General features: G+C 47.3%; 1 protein-coding gene across 2 annotated transcripts in view; it reads right to left on the bottom strand.

The window, feature by feature from the left end:
* The window catches only part of ATPAF2 (ATP synthase mitochondrial F1 complex assembly factor 2), a 21,121-nt gene extending 4,605 nt beyond the window's left edge, over positions 1–16,516 (bottom strand). The window contains exons 1-5 of one of the 2 annotated variants that reach the window (XM_011952134.1): positions 16,206–16,516; positions 6,857–6,901; positions 6,482–6,627; positions 4,575–4,672; positions 2,884–2,964 (exon numbers count right to left, since the gene is read on the bottom strand). In XM_011952134.1, the coding sequence (XP_011807524.1) occupies positions 2,884–2,964; positions 4,575–4,672; positions 6,482–6,627; positions 6,857–6,901; positions 16,206–16,338 (503 nt within the window). In that variant the 5' untranslated portion in view covers positions 16,339–16,516. The remainder of the gene's footprint in view (positions 1–2,883; positions 2,965–4,574; positions 4,673–6,481; positions 6,628–6,856; positions 6,902–16,205) is intronic. The other variant, XM_011952135.1, reaches the window with a different exon arrangement.
* Positions 16,517–16,881: the final 365 nt, after the last annotated feature.

The following is a 16,881-nucleotide window of genomic DNA, read 5'->3' as shown; positions in this document are numbered from 1 at the left end:
GCCGTTTTCTTCTTTTTTATTGAAACACAGTCTCGCTCTGTCACCCAGGCTGGAGTGTGCTGGCATGATCTTGACTCACTGCAGTCTCAACCTCTCAGGCTCAAGCGATCCTCCCATCTCAGTCTCCCAAGCAGCTGGGACTACAGGCATGTGCCACCACACCTAGCTAATTTTTTGTAGAGACAGAGTTTCACCATGTTGCTCGAGCTGGTCTCAAACGCCTGGACTCAAGCAATCTGCCCACTTTGGCCTCCCAAAGTGTTGGGATTACAGCCATGAGCCACCATGACCAGTCAGCAGTCATTTTTTCAAACTTTTTTTTTTTTTTGAGATGAAGTCTTTCTTGCTCTCTCCCCCATGCTGGAGTGCAGTGGCACGATCTCGGCTCACTGCAACCTCCGCCTCCCAGGTTCAAGTCATTCTCCTGCTTCAGCCTCCTGAGTAGCTGGGATTATAGGCGCCTGCCATCACGCCTGACTAATTTTTGTATTTTTAGTACAGATGAGGTTTCACCTTGTTGGCCAGGTTGGTCTCAAACTCCTGACCTTAAGTGATCCGCCTGCCTCAGTCTCCCAAAGTGCTGGGATTACAGGCGTGAGGCACCATGCCCGTCTTATTTTTTCAAACATTTATCAAGCTCTGCCTTACATAAGGCATTGTTTTGGGTCTGTGGTCTATGGGACATCATGTGCTGGCTTCAAGAGACGATACTTTTTTGTTTTGAGAGGGAGTCTCGATCTGTCACCCAAGCTGGAGTACAGTGGCGTGATCTCGGCTCACTGCAAGCTCTGCCTCCCAGGTTCACACCATTCTCCTGCCACAGCCTCCTGAGTAGCTGGGACGACAGGTGCCCGCCATCATGCCTGGCTAATTTTTTCTGTTTTTAGTAGAGACGGGATTTCGCCGTGTTAGCCAGGATGTCATGATCCGCCCGCCTCGGCCTTCCAAAGTGCTGGGATTACAGGCGTGAGCCACCGCGCCTGGCCAAGAAGATACACTTTCAAGAATAATCATAACTAAATAAAACAGAAAAACATAATGGGGGATAAAAATAATTTTTGTAATTTTATTCCATGTATCACTGATTTTTTCTGTTGCTTAAAAAAAAATCGGCTGGGGCTGGGCGCAGTGGCTCACGCCTGTAATCCCAGCACTTTGGGAGGCCAAGGTGGGTGGATCATGAGGTCAGGAGATAGAGACCATCCTGGCTAACACAGTGAAACCCCGTCTCTACTAAAAATACAAAAAAAATTAGCCAGACATAGGTGGTGCACGCCTGTAGTCCCAGCTACTCAGGAGGCTGAGGCAGGAGAATGGCCTAAAACCTGGGAGGCGGAGCTTGCAGTGAGCTGAGATCGTGCCACTGCACTCCAGCCTGGCCGACAGAGCGAGATTCCATCTCAAAAAAAAAAAAAAAAAAAAAAAAATCTGGCTGGGTGCAGTGGCTCACACCTGTAATCCCAGTACTTCAGGAGACTGAGGCAGGCGATCACTTGAGGTCAGGAGTTCAAGACCAGCCTGGCCAACACAGTGAAACTCCATCTCTACTAAAAACACAAAAATTAGCTGGGTGTAGTGGGCACCTGTAATCACAGCTACTCGAGAGGCTGAGGCACGAGAATCACTTAAACCCAAGAGGTGGAGGTTGCAGTGAGCCACGATCGCACCACTGCACTCCGGCCTGGGCGACAGAGCGAGACTCCGTGTCAAGAAAGAAAAAAAAAAATCCTTGCTGAAATTCCCAATAGTACAAATGGACTGTAGGAAATGGCTAAGTTTTTCTGTAAACTCTTAAGGATAGGGTATTTCCTGCCACAAGAATCTGATGATTTTATACTATAGCAAAGATCTCTAGGCACCTAAATTATTATATTTCATTAGATTCTGAAATGACACTGTATTGTCACATTCCTACACAGTATTGTAGTCTGGTCTTTAGAGCACTGCCTTTGCCTTTTCCTTTAAGACCCAAGGAAACCTGCCACATTGTGAGCATCGGGCAGCATGTGGCAAATCAGTAAACTGATTGGTAACATCACTTTTGTGAAAAATGCTATACCAAGAAATGCGCCTTGCAAGCTTAGAAAATACCATGGTCAAGGTACTACCATGAAAGCCAGCCCTTCCAAATTTCCCTTGGGATCAAATGAAATTGAATTTATTTTGCCACCACATCAATAATCCATTCAACTTTGCACTCGAGTCTTCCTATTAAAGAAAAATATTTCGTATCAATTCCTGGAAGCTACATATCCACTGAATGTTACCTGTAATTTTGCAGGAAGCTATCCAGACTTTTCTCCAAGTGCATACATATCATACATGTTGTTCTGTTATTTGATTTAATAGTAACGCAATTGTGACAGAGATGAAAATCACTGCTAAAATTTGAACATTTACTGTGTGCTAAGCAGGATGCTAAGCCTTTACATGCATCAATTCATTTACTCCTCCTCAAACCCTGAGAGGTAGGATTATTAGCCCCATTTATGGACAAGGAAATTGAAGCTCAGAGAGATCAACTCATTAGCCAAGTCACACAACTGAGTCTCTAGCAGGGCTGGGATTCAAACCGACACTGCTGCTCTGACCCGCTGGCAGAAGGTGGCCTGGGGACTCCACTGCTTCTCCAAGGACACAGAGCTGCCCTTACACTTCATGAACTGCTATAGCAGGTGTGCTGTACCTAGTGGGTGAAATGGGTGCTTTTTTCCCAAGATGACCGTATCCCTGATCATATGAGGGGAGCCGAATCCCACGAGTGCTCTGAAATCAGAAAGCTGACTAGCTAAGGGCACTAGTTTTCCAGCGTGGCCCCCTGACCCCAACACTCCACCAACGCAGGTGCCCAGTCAGTGCTTTCTGCAGGGCTGTACATCTTACCTTTTCTCAGCCCATTCGATGATTGGATCCCACTCATTCCTTTGAAGTTCCACTAATGTCTCAGGCTCCTCCACCCTGTAGCTAATTCATTGTAAAAATCACCTTCATTAATAAAAAAGTACAATTCCTTCATTCAGTGACAGAAAAGGAAAAACACAAAGGACAACAGCAAAAACTTCACCACCACCATCCCAGCCCCACAAGTCTTTTCCCCTAAAGCAGTGGTTCTCAAAGTGCGGCCCTGGCACCACCATCACCTGGGAACTTGTTAGAAATACACATTCTCAGGCTGCATCCCTATAGAATCAGAACTTCTGGAGGTGGGGCCCAGCAATCTGTTTTAACAAGCCCTCTAGGGGATTCTAATGTAAGCCTGAGTTTGAGAACCACTACCCTAAATGCCCCCAAATATTTGACAGGTCCAAGCTTGCTGCGCTATGTTACTGTCATTCTAAAGCAGATCCAATCTACTAACTGCAACCCTGGGTCCACACCCGCTTGACCTGGATGCTGAATGGGAATGCTGTGCCAGATGCTCAGTCTTTGCATCTCTACCCTCACCCCCTCCAAGAGACTGTGCCCCTGGTCACAGACCAAAATAGCCTGTTTACACCTCACAAGCCCATCCACCTCCTGGCTACAGATACAGATGCTGGCACAGATGCCAGACCTGATGGGACCAAGCTAGAGGCCAGGCTGTGCCATTTGTTTGACCAAGAGATACAGGCATTAGTCAGCTGAGAGGAGCTGAGCTGCAGGGTTTTATGGGATGGGAACCCAAGTGGGCATTATGGAAATCCACCGTCTTGTGTAAGCAAAGTGGGGAAGAAAGGTCATGAGTTATGCTGGGAGGGGCAGATGGGCAGCCAACCTTTCCTCCCTCACCTTCCGCTCACCCCAGTAGGGCACAGGGAGGAGCTCTGACATTGGATCTTACAGCTCCCTTTCCTGGTGGCCCGATCGTCCTTCATTTCCTGTCAGGATCCCTGTATAGTTTTCAAGAATCCCCTTTTTGTCTGAGCTAGGTTGAATGGGTTTCTGCTCCCTGCAGTCAAGTGAACCTAATATAAATGGAGTGGGCTTTCCCACTAGCTATGGGACACCCCCTTCGAAAGCATGCCTCCACTCATCAGTGCTGACTTCCTGTGTCATCGTGAGATGACTCAGGATCCTAGAGCACTTGGGCTAGCAGGCACAGTGCTGCTCAATCATTTCCATTGTTTTTCAACTTTCCTTCGGCAACACTGACCAGTTAGCCAAGAAATATAGACACAGAGGAGAATTCAGAACTGGAGAAGGACACTCCTAATTATCAGCATCCATAGTGCCAAGGATGTCTACCTGAGAAAGTGTCAGTGGGCAGAAGTTTAAGGTCACAGGCGCCCCCAGGCCTAAGGGGCCTGTGGTCACGGCACCTTCAAGAGCTGCATAACCACCCTCCCAGCCTAAGGAGCAGCTTCTAGGCTAGAGAAGAGGGGTGGTCATGTTCTAACACCATTGTAGCCTGAGCAGTCCTCCTCCTAAGAGGCTACAGAGCAGCCAAATGCCAAAGTCAAGTGGGCCACCTTCCCTGTCCTTGCAATAAATGGAGAGGGTTTCTTCTTCCACTGATAACCATCTGGGCAAATCAGGAAAAATAGCCCCAGGGACTGTCTCAATCCAAGGGGAATGCCCATCTAAATGTCCATTACCAGATGGTGTCAGTGTCCAGAAACTTCACGGCTGCCCGGATTAGCTGATCCTTGTTTCTCTGGGTTGGGTTGTCCAAGGATGTGTTGCACAATGTGGTCTGAATCAAAGGCAAAAACCACCCTGTCACTGCCTGCGGGGCTCAGACAAAAGCCCTGCTTTCCTGAGGAGACCTCATCTGACACATAGCAGACAGCACCACAGCACAGCCCTCCACCAGAGGCATCTGCACTACCGGAGCAGCAGCACAGCTACTGAGAGTGTGCCACAGCCAGGCTCCATGCCAAATGCTTTCTGTCGACGCTCACAGGACTTGAGGGAAGCTTGCAGCAGCCCCATGATTAGTGAACCTCCCCACAGTCACATTATTACCAGGTTCTAGTGTATTTAATCCTCACAACAACCCTTTGGAATAGGTACTATTATTATGCCCATCTGGGATGTGAAAACTGAAGCCCAGACAGGTTAGGTTAAGTACATCATCAAATACAGTTAATAAGACACGTATCAGTGATGGAGCTCAAATCTGACTGGAAACCTTTACCAGCTGCCTCCCTTACACCTTAGAAAGTAGGGAAACAGACCATGCAAATCAGGATTAAGATTATTTGTTTTGGCCAAGTGTGGTGGCTCACGCCTGTAAACCCAACACTTTGGGAGGCTGAGATGGGTAGATCACCTGAGGTCAGGAGTTCAAGACCAGCCTGGCCAACATGGTGAAATCCCATTTCTATTAAAAATACAAAAATTAGCCGGGCATGGTGGTGGGCGCCTGTAATCGCAGCTACTTGGGAGGCTGAGACAGGAGAATCGCTTGGATCCAGGAGGTGGAGGTTGCAGTGAGCTGGGATTACACCATTGCACTCCAGCCTAGGCAACAGAGCGAGACTCTGTTTAAAAAAAAAAAAGATTATTTTTTTCCAGACTTACCTTGTCAATAACAGGCTGCTTAGGTTACCCTATTCGTTTGTAGCCGCAATCACCCCAGTTTCACTAGGTTGTCAAGGATTAGGCCAGCACCTCAGCAGGCTGTGATGTTGGCAGGAGGCCCATATGAGTTTGCAAAGTTTGAGCATAGCAGCGGCTGGGATGACAGCAGCTGACTCCTTACACTGACTCAGTGCCCAATCAGTGCTGGGGACCATGCCAAGGGCTTTCTTGCATCATCTCATCTCATCCTGACCACGGCTCTGTGAGGTAGGTACTATTATCACTCATCTTTAGTAGATGGGGAATACGGGGCTGTGAAAGGGGCAGCAACCTGCCCAAGGTTACAGTTTAGAAGCTGCAGAGGCTGGACCAAAGAGTCTGGCTGGGCCCTTCCTTCCCCAGGCAGCCTTGGTGCCTAGATGAGCCACTCTGGTGTGGATGAGGGGCTCTGGTTCTATAGGGAGTCTTCCTCACCTCACCCATTTGCCTCCAGTGGATCTTATATTCAACTAATATTTACTAAGTACCAACTAAACTACCTGCTAGTGGCTGTCCAAATACTGGTGAGTAAAACAGACATGGCTCCTGCCTTTCTGTTGCTTACCAGGCAGTAAAGACAGACAGACAATAAATGTGCAAACATAAAACAATTATAAATTGTCTAAATGCTGACAAAACAAATGGCCAGCTGCTGTCATAGAAAATAAGAGAGCTGGGTAGTCAGTGAAGGTGACATCTGTCCTGAAACCAAAGGAGAAACCAGTCATCCAGCACAGTGTTCCTAGGAGAGAGAACTGCAAGTAGCCAGGCCAGACAAGAAAAGAGTTTAGCACATTAGTGACTTGAGAGGAGGTGAACACCTGGGGCCCAGGTAGGCAAAGGACCATCCCCCAGGGCCTTGTCAGAATTTGGTAAGGGATCTACCCTAGGAAGCCCTGGGTGGGTCTCAGGGTCCAGATTCGCACTGTGAACTTGTTACCAGGTGCATGGTGTAGTACTTGATGGTATCCTGCTGGGAATCCCATTCAGTGGCCACTGCAATGGCCAGGGCCTCACTGGGGACGGTAAAGAGCTTGGCTTGGGGAGTTTTCAGCTTCCTCTGGTCCAGGTTTATCTCAAAGCCACCTTGAAAGATCAAATGAAAAACTCTCAGGGATTTGTTAAGTGGAATCAAGTGACCATTCCTATATTTAGCCACTTGAATTGGTGCAGACAAAGCCAACTCTGAGTCCCTTACAGAAATATATCTGACAAAAGCAGGAAGGATAATCTCACCATGGAACAAGCTGAAGATGAAAAATGTTCCCGACCATTCACAAAAAAAAAAGAGGCAGTCAAAATTTCAGACACTCACCTTCACCCTGTGTGATGCTGACATTCTGATAAAACCTCTTCCTTTCTGTAAGAAAGATTTTTCAAAGAGGCAGTTTAAAATAACGTTGAGACAACTCAGGAAGCGACAGGACCAGCTTGTATCATTACTGCTAATGTTGATTGATTGGCTTGATTTTCATATCCCCATTCCAGGTCTGCCCTACTCAACATGGTATAATCAACCGCTTCTGATTAAAGCCGGGGGAAGGGAGCATCCAATCTCCAGGGAGGAGGGAGGAACAGGACATGCTGGTCATGCCTCTGCCAAGCCCCCAGCCTGGGGACAAGTCTGATCAGGAGCATCTCAGCATGCTTTCCCACCCTCCCCACCACCAGTGCCACCCCATGCCAGCACAAACCTAAAGTCGGTGTCTGAGTGGGACAAAGCTAGAGACCCATTTCAGCCAAGACTCTGATGCCTCTAAGGAGTGAGTGGAAAGCCAGTGTGCCTGTGCAGGGTGTGCGTGTGTGGTACACAGGCAGGATGCAGACCTCCCAAGGGCATTTCCCATCCCCTCTCTCCAATTAATTAACCTAATTAACCAGCTTGCTTGTGTATCCAACAGGAACTCCAAACATTTCCTTCAAGAAAGGGAAAATCTGTGTCCTGTGTTTTCTTTTGAAATTAACTTGAATAAAATCTTACATGAAACAGGCTCCTTCTTTTACCCTGGAGGGATTAACAATCAAGAGTACTTCTAAGGAATTATGCAGATTCCCTCAACTGATAACAAAGAAGTCACATTTTGGAAGCTATAAGCTATAACTCAGTCTCTCACATCTGTGACAAACACAAAACTTTCATTCATTCATTTGTTCACTCGTTCATGTGTTCACTGAGTTCTCAGTCTTCGGAGGCCCTAAATGAAGTTATTTATTGGAAATAATGATGCAGCATGTGGAGCAAAAAAGAGTAAATCATTTGCTTTATTTATTTATTTATTTATTTATTTTGAGATGGCATCTCTCACTCTCTTGCCCAGGCTCCAGTGTAGTGGTACAATGTCAGCTCACTGAAACCTCCACTTCCTGGGTTCAAGCGATCCTCCTGCCTCAGTTCCCTGAGTAGCTGGGATTACAGGCGTGCACCAACACTCCAGGCTAATTTTTGAATTTTTAGTAGAGGCAGGGTTTTGCCATGCCAGCCAGGCTGGCCTCGAACTCCTGACCTCAAGTGATCCAACCCGTGAGCCACCATGCCCAGCCAAGTAACTTGCTTTTAATGCTAAAAAAAAAAAAAAAAAGGCTGGTCACAGTGGCTCATGCCTATAATCCTAGCACTTTGGGAGGCCAACGTGGGAAGACTGCTTGAGGCCAGGAGTTTAAAACCCAAGCTGGGCAACATGATGAGACCCCATCTCTACAAAAAACACAAAAATAAGGCTGGGTGCAGTGGCTCATGCTGTAATCCCAGCACTTTGGGAGGCGGGGGTGGGTGGATCACCTGAGGTCAGGAGTTCGAGACCAGCCTGGCCAACATGGTGAAACCCTGTCTCTACTAAAAATACAAAAATTAGCAAGTATGGTGGTGCATGCCTGTAGTCCCAGCTACTCGGGAGGCTGAGGCAGGGGAATCGCTTGAACCCGGGAGGCAGAGGCTGCACTGAGCTGAGATTGTGCCACTGCACCCCAGCCTGGGTGACAGAGCAAGACTCCATCTCAAAAAATAATAATAATAAAATACAAAAATAAAAAATTAGCCAGGCATGGCAGCAAATGCCTGTAGTCCCAGCTACTAGGGGGGTTGAAGCAGGAGGATTGCTTGAGCCCAGGAGGCTGAGGCTGTAGTGAGCTGTGATGTCACCACTGCACTCCAATCTGGGCAACAGAACAAGACCGTCTCTTGAAAAACAAACAAGCAAACAAAGTAACAAAAACAACAACAACAAAAAACAAGCTTAAGTTAAAATTTCATTAATTCAAACAGACCATGAAAATTCAGGAGAAATTAGTATGTGTGCATGGAGAGGGAAGGGTAATGGAGAAGTGGGCAACTGGTTTTACTCCAGATATTTTTATGTTTTCCCATCATATCAGTTTTCTATAAATCTCATTTGCTATCACTAATACTTAAAGACAGAGGGCCCAAAATTGCATTCCACATTTGCACTTACTAAACTAAGGCCCAAATTTTTTTCCCACAAAAATATTTGTGTGTCTACCATGTGCCTTGGCACTTGGGATACAAGAGTCAATAACATAGACAGAGTTTAAAGTTTTTTTTAGGATCAGATCTATCCACCAAGATGATGCTGTCTTTCTATGGCACGATTTACCAACTTCATCTGAAATCACAACACTGATTATCTCGTACGTTTGACACTAACATTGGAAGTTTATAGCACCCTAGTGCTTTTAAATTTCTTTACATGCTGTCCTGGTCATATCCAAATGGCAGGCTAGACATAGGTCTGGAGGCCTCCTTTCCTCTCTCAGGTCTGGAGTGAGGTAGACCATGTCCTCTGTGTTTTCAGTGCAACAGGCTGGGAAGCATGTATAAAACCAGGCCAGGCAGGAAGTTGGGAAGGGCTCTGAAAGCTCGGACTCAACACTAGGGAAAGGGTCTTCCCACGTCAGCAGGAAGTGCCAGCAAGAGTGTACAAGTATACAAGAGTGAGCACTCTAGCATACTTCCAGACCTGGTCTGGGAAGTGAACCCAAGAGACCTGGGCCAGAGGAACAGACTCAGGGCAGGAACTGCCAGCACAGGGCTGAACCTTCAAAAGCTCCTGGGACAGCCAGGTTTCCCAAGAGGGAAGTCTTTTTTCTGTTTTCTTGGCCAGGCTCACTTCTGTAACTGAATAAGAGAAAACTAGACGGGAGTGGGATGGACAGAAGGCAGGGAAGGAGCCACCAAAATTGCTTAAAGCAGAAAAAAACCATGCAGAAAATGAGACAGCAGACGGGCAAAAGGAGCCCAGGGGCTGCCAGTCCTCAGATTAGAAGGCAGGTGCACATAGATGTGTTTTAGCCAGGGGCTCTCCTGAATGACCCACTGACACGTGCAGGGGCAAACGTGTCTTGGAACAAGCTTTGGTGAGTACTGATCATGTTCCAGGACATATGGTAAGTCCTGGGAATGGGACATGTGCAAAGCAAAGCTCATCTCTGCACCCTCCAGCCACTTACTGTGTAGTAGGAATACAGACCACTAAACCAGGTAAACAATAAGGTGACTTCTGTGATGGGGCAGGCAAGTGGAATGATTAGTCAGAATTAGATTGCAACTTGAAGGTGAGGCAGGAGGTACCAAACTTTATGATTGATTCAATTTTTTTTTTTTTTTTTTTTTGCGGAGGGGGCTGTGGAAGTAGTTTCCAAAAGAAGAAACCGGTTGCATGAAGGACCAAGGCTTCGAGACAGCATTTGTGGACTAGACAGATGGTCAGAAGGAGAATGCAAGATTCTCTACGATGCTAGAGAGGGCAATGGGGCCACATCTGGGGGACATGTAGATCACTGCAAAGACAGCAAAGGGAACCAAGTAAAGGCTCCACATAGGCACACAAGAACATGATCTGGGGCCAGGCGTTGTGGCTCACGCCTGTAATCCCAGAACTTTGTGAGGCCAAGGGGGACAGATCACTTGAAGCCAGGAGGTCGACAGCAGCCTGGCCAACATGGTGAAATCCTGTCTCTACAAAAAATTTAAAAATTAGCAAGGCATGGTGGTGCCTACCTGTAATCCCAGCTACTCAGGAGGCTGAAAATCAGTTGAACCCAGGAGGCAGAGGTTGTAGTGAACCAAGATTGTGCCACTGCACTCCAGCCAGGGTGACAGAGAGAGACTCTGTCTCAGAAAAAGAAAAAAAAAAAAAAAAGAACGAACACGATCTGGACAATTCATTTGGGGGATCCATGTTCCCCAACAATATCACATAAGACAAAATGTGAGACCACCAGAAACCCATGAAGCTCCCATGTTCTCAGTGAATACAGGGTTAACAGACATCAATGGGAAACCTGTCTTTAAACATGAAAAAAAATCAGCCTAGCTTCGTAGGATCAAGCAGAACTGGCCTTCTCTTTAGAAAGATTACCGGCCTCAGGAACCACAACTCCCACAGTGCACCAAGAAGAGGAAGTACTGGTTTCAGAGCTGTCTCAACGCCTTTATGTTTTAAAACAGTGCCATCTGGTGGGCCTTAAACCTTAAAGGTGAAATTCTACCTCCAGGTCCATCTGTAATCCTAGGGCGGCTCTAACCAACTCTTTTCAGGTATCAAAATTCTTCAGCCCAAATACATAAATAACTCTTATGACTCAATAACAAAAAGACAAATAGGCTAGGCATGGTGGCTCACGCCTGTAATCCCAGCACTTTGGCTGGCTGAGGCAGATGGATCGCTTCAGTCCAAGAGTTCAAGACCAGCCTGAGCAACATGGCAAAACCCCATCTCTACAAAAATACAAAAATTAGCCAGGCATGGTGGCGCACGCCTGTAGTCCCAGCTACTCAGGAGGCTGAAGTGGGAGGATCACCTGAACCTGGGAGGTTGAGGCTGCAGTGGGGCATGAACATTAGCCTAGGCAACAGACCAAGGCCCCGTCTCAAAAACAACAACAAATAACCCAATTTAAAAATGTTCAAGTCCGAGAGACATAGGTGGGAAGATCGTTTGATTCCAGGAGTTTGAGACCGGCCTGGACAACATAGCAAGACCCTGTCTGTACAAAAAAATTTAAAAATTAGCTGGGCATGGTGGCACACACCTGTAGTTTCCAGCTACTTTGGAGGCTGAGGTGTGAGGCTCACTTGAGCCCAGGAGGTTGAGGCTGCAGTGAGCTGTGACTGTGCCACTTGCACTACAGCCTGGGTGACAAAGCAAGAGCCCTTCTCTTTAAAAAAAACCATGGTCAAGGGATCTGAATAGACGTTTCTTCAAAGAAAATATACAAACAGCCATTAAGCACGTGAAAAGATACTCAACATAATTCATCAGAGAAATGCAAATCAAAACCACAATGACATACCACTTCAAACCCTTTAGGACAGCTATAATAAAAAAGACAACAACAAGTGTTGTTGAGAGGTAGAGAAACTGGACTCCTCAAACACTGCTGGTGGAAATGTGAAATGGCACAGCCACCTTGGAAAACAGTCTGGCAGATCCTCCAAAAGTTAAACAGAGTTACCTTTGACCCAATAATTCTACTCTTAGGTATATACCCAAGAGAAATGAAAACATATATCCACACAAAAACTTGTACATGAATGTTCTTGGTAGTGTTATTCATATTAGCCAAAAGGTAGAAACAACCCTGTGTTCACCAATGGATGAATGGATAAGTGAAATGTGGCATATTTACATATACAATGGAATATCGTTTGGCAATAAAGAAGAATGGAGTGGGCCGGGTGCGGTGGCTCATGCCTGTAATCCCAGCACTTCCGGAGGCCGAGGCGGGTGGATCACAATGTCAGGAAATCAAGACCATCCTGGCTAACACGGTGAAACCCCATCTCTACTAAAAATATAAAAAATTAGCCGGGCACCTGTGGTCCCAGTTACCCAGGAGGCTGAGGCAGGAGAATGGCATGAACCTGGGAGGCGGAGCTTGCAGTGAGCCGAGATGGCGGCGCCACTGTACTCCAGCCTGGGCGACAGAGCGAGACTCCGTCTCAAAAAAAAAAAAAAAAAAAAAAAGAATGGAGTATTGATACATGATACAAGGTGGATAAAACTTAAAAACGTTTAGGTGTGGTGGCTTACTCCTGTAATCCCAGCACTCTGGGAGGCCGAAGCAGGAGGATCACTTGAGGCCAGGAGTTTAAGGCCAGCCTGAGCAAGACCCCATCTCTACAAAACACTAAAAAACTAACCGGGCATGGTGGTGTGTGCCTGTAGCCCTAGCTACTTGGGAGGCTGAGGCAGGAAGATCACTTGAGCCCAGTAGTTTGAGGTTACAGTGATCTGTGATCGTACCACTACACTCCAGCCTGGGCAACAGAATGAGACCCAATCTCTTTAAAACAAACAAACAAACAAACTTTAAAACATTATGCTAAGTGAAAAAGTCAGTCAAAAAAGACCACACTCTATATCTATGAAATGCCCCAAACAGGGAAATCTATAAAAGAACAAAGGAAAGTAGTAGTTGCCAAGGGATGGAAGGAGTAAGGATGACAGCTGAAGGGTGCAGGTTTCTTTTAGGGGTGATAAAAATGTTCTAAAATTGATTGTGGCAGTGGCTGTACAATTCTATAAATATACTAAAAACTATTATATTTACACTTCAAGTAAATGAATTGTATAGCAAGTATATATCTCAATAAAGCTGTTTAAAAAAATCCTTCAGGCCAAATGTACAACATTTAGTAAAATTTTTCTGCAAAGAATCAGATAGTAAATATTCTAAGCTTTGCAAGCCATACAATATCTGTTCCAACTATTCAACTCTGCCACTGTAGTGAAAGTAGCCATATATGATATGGAAATGAATGCATGTGGCTGTGTTCAAATAAAACTCTACTTATAAAAACAGGTGGCAGGCTGGACCCTGATCTACAGACTACGTAATATCCCTCAATCCACACCACTATTCTATGAGAATGACAAGGCAGCTAATGCCTTGGAGGTGATAGAGAAGCTAAACGTCTTGTCTAGGTGACAGACAACTGGTAAATAGCAGAGACAAGACTTCTAGTCTTGACTTCATCAGGCAGTCACATTCAGCCAGATATGCTGAATAGATAGGTTTCTCCAGAGCACCTCCCACTCTGGGAGTCAATAGACCTCTGATAAGCTGGTGCAGAACTAAACTGCCACAACCTCACAGAGGTCTTCTTGTTGCAATATCTCCTCCTCCAACACCTCAGTGACCCTTTCCTAAACTCCTCCTCTCCCTCTGATAACCTTCAATGGCATGGCCATTCTTAAGTGGCCAAGTTCAATCAGCTTGCTGACTGAAGTGTTCATTGAGAAGAACTCACTGGGGTTTAATCTTCTACTACTCCAAACATGCACAAGTATCTCACAACTGGTAATGTCTTTAAAGAGCACACATGGGCCTGATTTCTGCACCTCCCTCCTCATTCATTCATTCCTATTTTCTTTCACATTTGACTGCCTATCATGTGCCAGGTACTTCCAAGAGCCTAAACTAGTAAGTTTAGGTACTACTTACCATGTGCCAGGTAATTCCAAGAGCCTAACTAGTAAGTTTAGGCTTTTTAGAAAGGAAAAGAAGGCAGTAGATCAAGTGCCACCATTATGTAAAGTGAGCATCCACTAATCTAAATTAACCCTTTGTGGTCGGGCATGGTGGCTTAGCCTATAATCCCAGCAGTTTGGGAGGCTGAGGTGGGAGGATCACCTGAGGTCAGGAGTTCATGACCAGTCTGGCCAACATGGTGAAACCCCATCTCTACTAAAAATACAAAATTAGCCTGGTGTGATGGTGGACACCTGTAATCCCAGCTACTTGGGAGGCTGAGGCAGGAGACTTGCTTGAATCTGGGAGGCGGAGGTTGCAGTGAGTCAAGGTTGCGCCATTGCACTCTAGCCTGGGTGAGAAGTGCAAAATTCCATCTCAAAATAAATAAATATATATATATATACACACACACGAAAAAATTAATTAATTAGCCCTTTGCTTTTTGCCAACTTGGTGAACTCCCGAATGTGTCCCATTTGCTATGCCTCCCTGGGATGCCCTTCCTTCCTCTTCTTTACTGGCCCTTCATGGCCCATTTCCAGGCCCTTCCCCTGAGTCCTACAGGTGAAACTTCAGCTCCCTGCTGCATCCAGCCCCCTTCCCCATTTCTATAAAGTTATAGAACTTGGCCAGGTGCAGTGACTCACGCCTGTAATCCCAGCACTTTGGGAGGCCGAGGCGGGCAGATCACAAGGTCAGGAGTTCAAGACCAGTCTGGCCAATATAAACCCCATCTCTACTAAAAATACAAAAATTAGCCGGGCATGGTGGCAGATGCCTGTAGTCCCAGCTACTCGGGAGGCTAAGACCAGAGAATCACTTGAACCTGGGAGGCGGAGCTTGCAGTGAGCCGAGATCGCGCCACTGCACTCCAGCCTCCACGACAGAGTGAGACTCCGTCTCAAAAAAAAAAAAAGAAAAGAGAAGAAAAGAAACAGACAAACAAACAAAAAAAAGAACTTGACAGCCAGAAAGATCCTCAAAGACAACCTAGTACTTCAACTCATGGAGAAAAATGAGGAAGTAGTTGCATGCCCAAGATCACACAGACCTCAGAGGTTTTGCCAGTATCAGATCCTAGATTTGCACTCCTGCCACAATGCCAAACTGTCTGTGAAGTTCTGGAGTTTCTAAAGCAGGCAGTGTTAGGTAAAAGTCCCTCATACCTTGCTGTCACCCTGGACACGTTTTAGATACCCAACACTCTCCCACCTTCTTGCTGAACTCCTACTCATCTATCATGGCTCAGCTTAAATGCCCTTTCACCCAAGACCCATTCTAAACCCTGAACAGCCCCAAGATGGGAGCAGGTGATTCTCCGTGTTTTCACAGCTTCTATGTCCTTTATCAGGATAGTATAACCTTTTGCACTCAACAGTGAACATCATTCAGGTGGGCCTTTTTCTTCTTTAACTGAGCTTCTCTACCAATACATACAGGTGGGTCTTAAAGACTACCGTGTCTCCTGCCTCCAGCGCTATAAAACTAACTGAACGGTGGGAGGGTGTTACTGCTTTTCATTCACTGAAATGAATCATTCTCACTCTTACCCTAACACCTCAGCAATGAAAGAGCCACTACTTCTGAGCTTCATCAGAGTTGGAGGTGGAGGTGACTCCACAGTCAAAGGTGGAGGTGTCAATTTCTATTTAGCAGAGAAGGCTGCAGATGGCAGAGGTTGTGGTAGGAGGGAAAGTCAGGAAACCTGCAGCTGAAGTGCCCAGGATGGAGGAATAAAGGTCCAGGTTCTAGGTCCCTTCTGTGCAGGTATCGTGTTGGGCAGTGGAGACACGGAAAGCAGTCAGACACCACAAATCTCTGAGAGAGTCTGTCTGTAACCTAGGCGAAGTCCTGATTCAGAGCCCAAACTTCCCCTTTTGAAAACAAGGCTGACACCTGCTTTCCTTATTAAAGGGAGGGCAGCCATAAGCTTTGAGAAAAGCTGCACAGGCCAAATATCAATTACTGTATCGTGCGTGACTCGCTGTTCCCTCTCGGGTCGTCTGCCCTTGTCTGGGCTTCACTTTCTCATCTGTAAAAAGACTTGACCGGCTTGCATAACCTCATGAGCCTGAACCCTGCCTCAGTCACCTCGCTTTGCACAGCCGAAGCCCGAAGCCCACCTTACCCCAGCCGGCCCCTACCCAAAAGAGAACGTGTCATAGTCTTACCTGTCGGCGGGGCGTAAGCCCGGGCTGGAGACGGGATGGTTGGCCCCGGACTCATAGAAGCGCAGGGGCCACCCGCAGGCCGATTCAGGAGACGGTGTCCCACGTCCCGCAGCCGGAGGCAGCTCCTCCACATCGCGCCCGAGGGTCTGGGAAGATGCGCGACGCGAAACCTGGAGCAGGAAACACAGAGCGAAGGGACCCCCAAAACCGCACGTTCGGGCTGTACGGAAACCTCTCACCGCTTCCTCAAAGCCCTCAGCCTCCCTTGGACGCCGCCATCTTCCCCATGACACCAACGGCGCGCCGTCGCCTTCGCAAACCTCCTGCGCACATCCCCAGTCAATCAGCATCACAAACGCACCTCGCCCCGCCCCCTCCACGCCGCGCCTCGGCGAGGAGACTACAAGTCCCAGCGGGCCGCTCGCGCACCCCGCCACGTGTTTTCTCCTCCCGCCAATGGGCGGAAGCGCCGCGTGAGCCTGCTCCCGCCCCCGCGGCTCGCCCGAGCCAATCGGAAGGGGCGGGGTGTGTGTGTGCGTGTGTGAGTGTGTCTGTGAGTGTCTGTGTGTGTGTATGTGTGCGCGAGGGCAAGTCGGGAGGGGGACCCAGCTCAGGACTGGGAGGCCCTGCTCGCAGGTCCCTGGGTCCCGGTGGCGGCCAGAGCGCTTGGTCCGCA

Source organism: Colobus angolensis, unplaced genomic scaffold (assembly GCF_000951035.1).
Source record: "Colobus angolensis palliatus isolate OR3802 unplaced genomic scaffold, Cang.pa_1.0 Scaffold335, whole genome shotgun sequence".
In the NCBI taxonomy this organism is placed as follows: domain Eukaryota; kingdom Metazoa; phylum Chordata; class Mammalia; order Primates; family Cercopithecidae; genus Colobus; species Colobus angolensis.
This window is presented reverse-complemented; position numbering and strand designations above follow the sequence as displayed.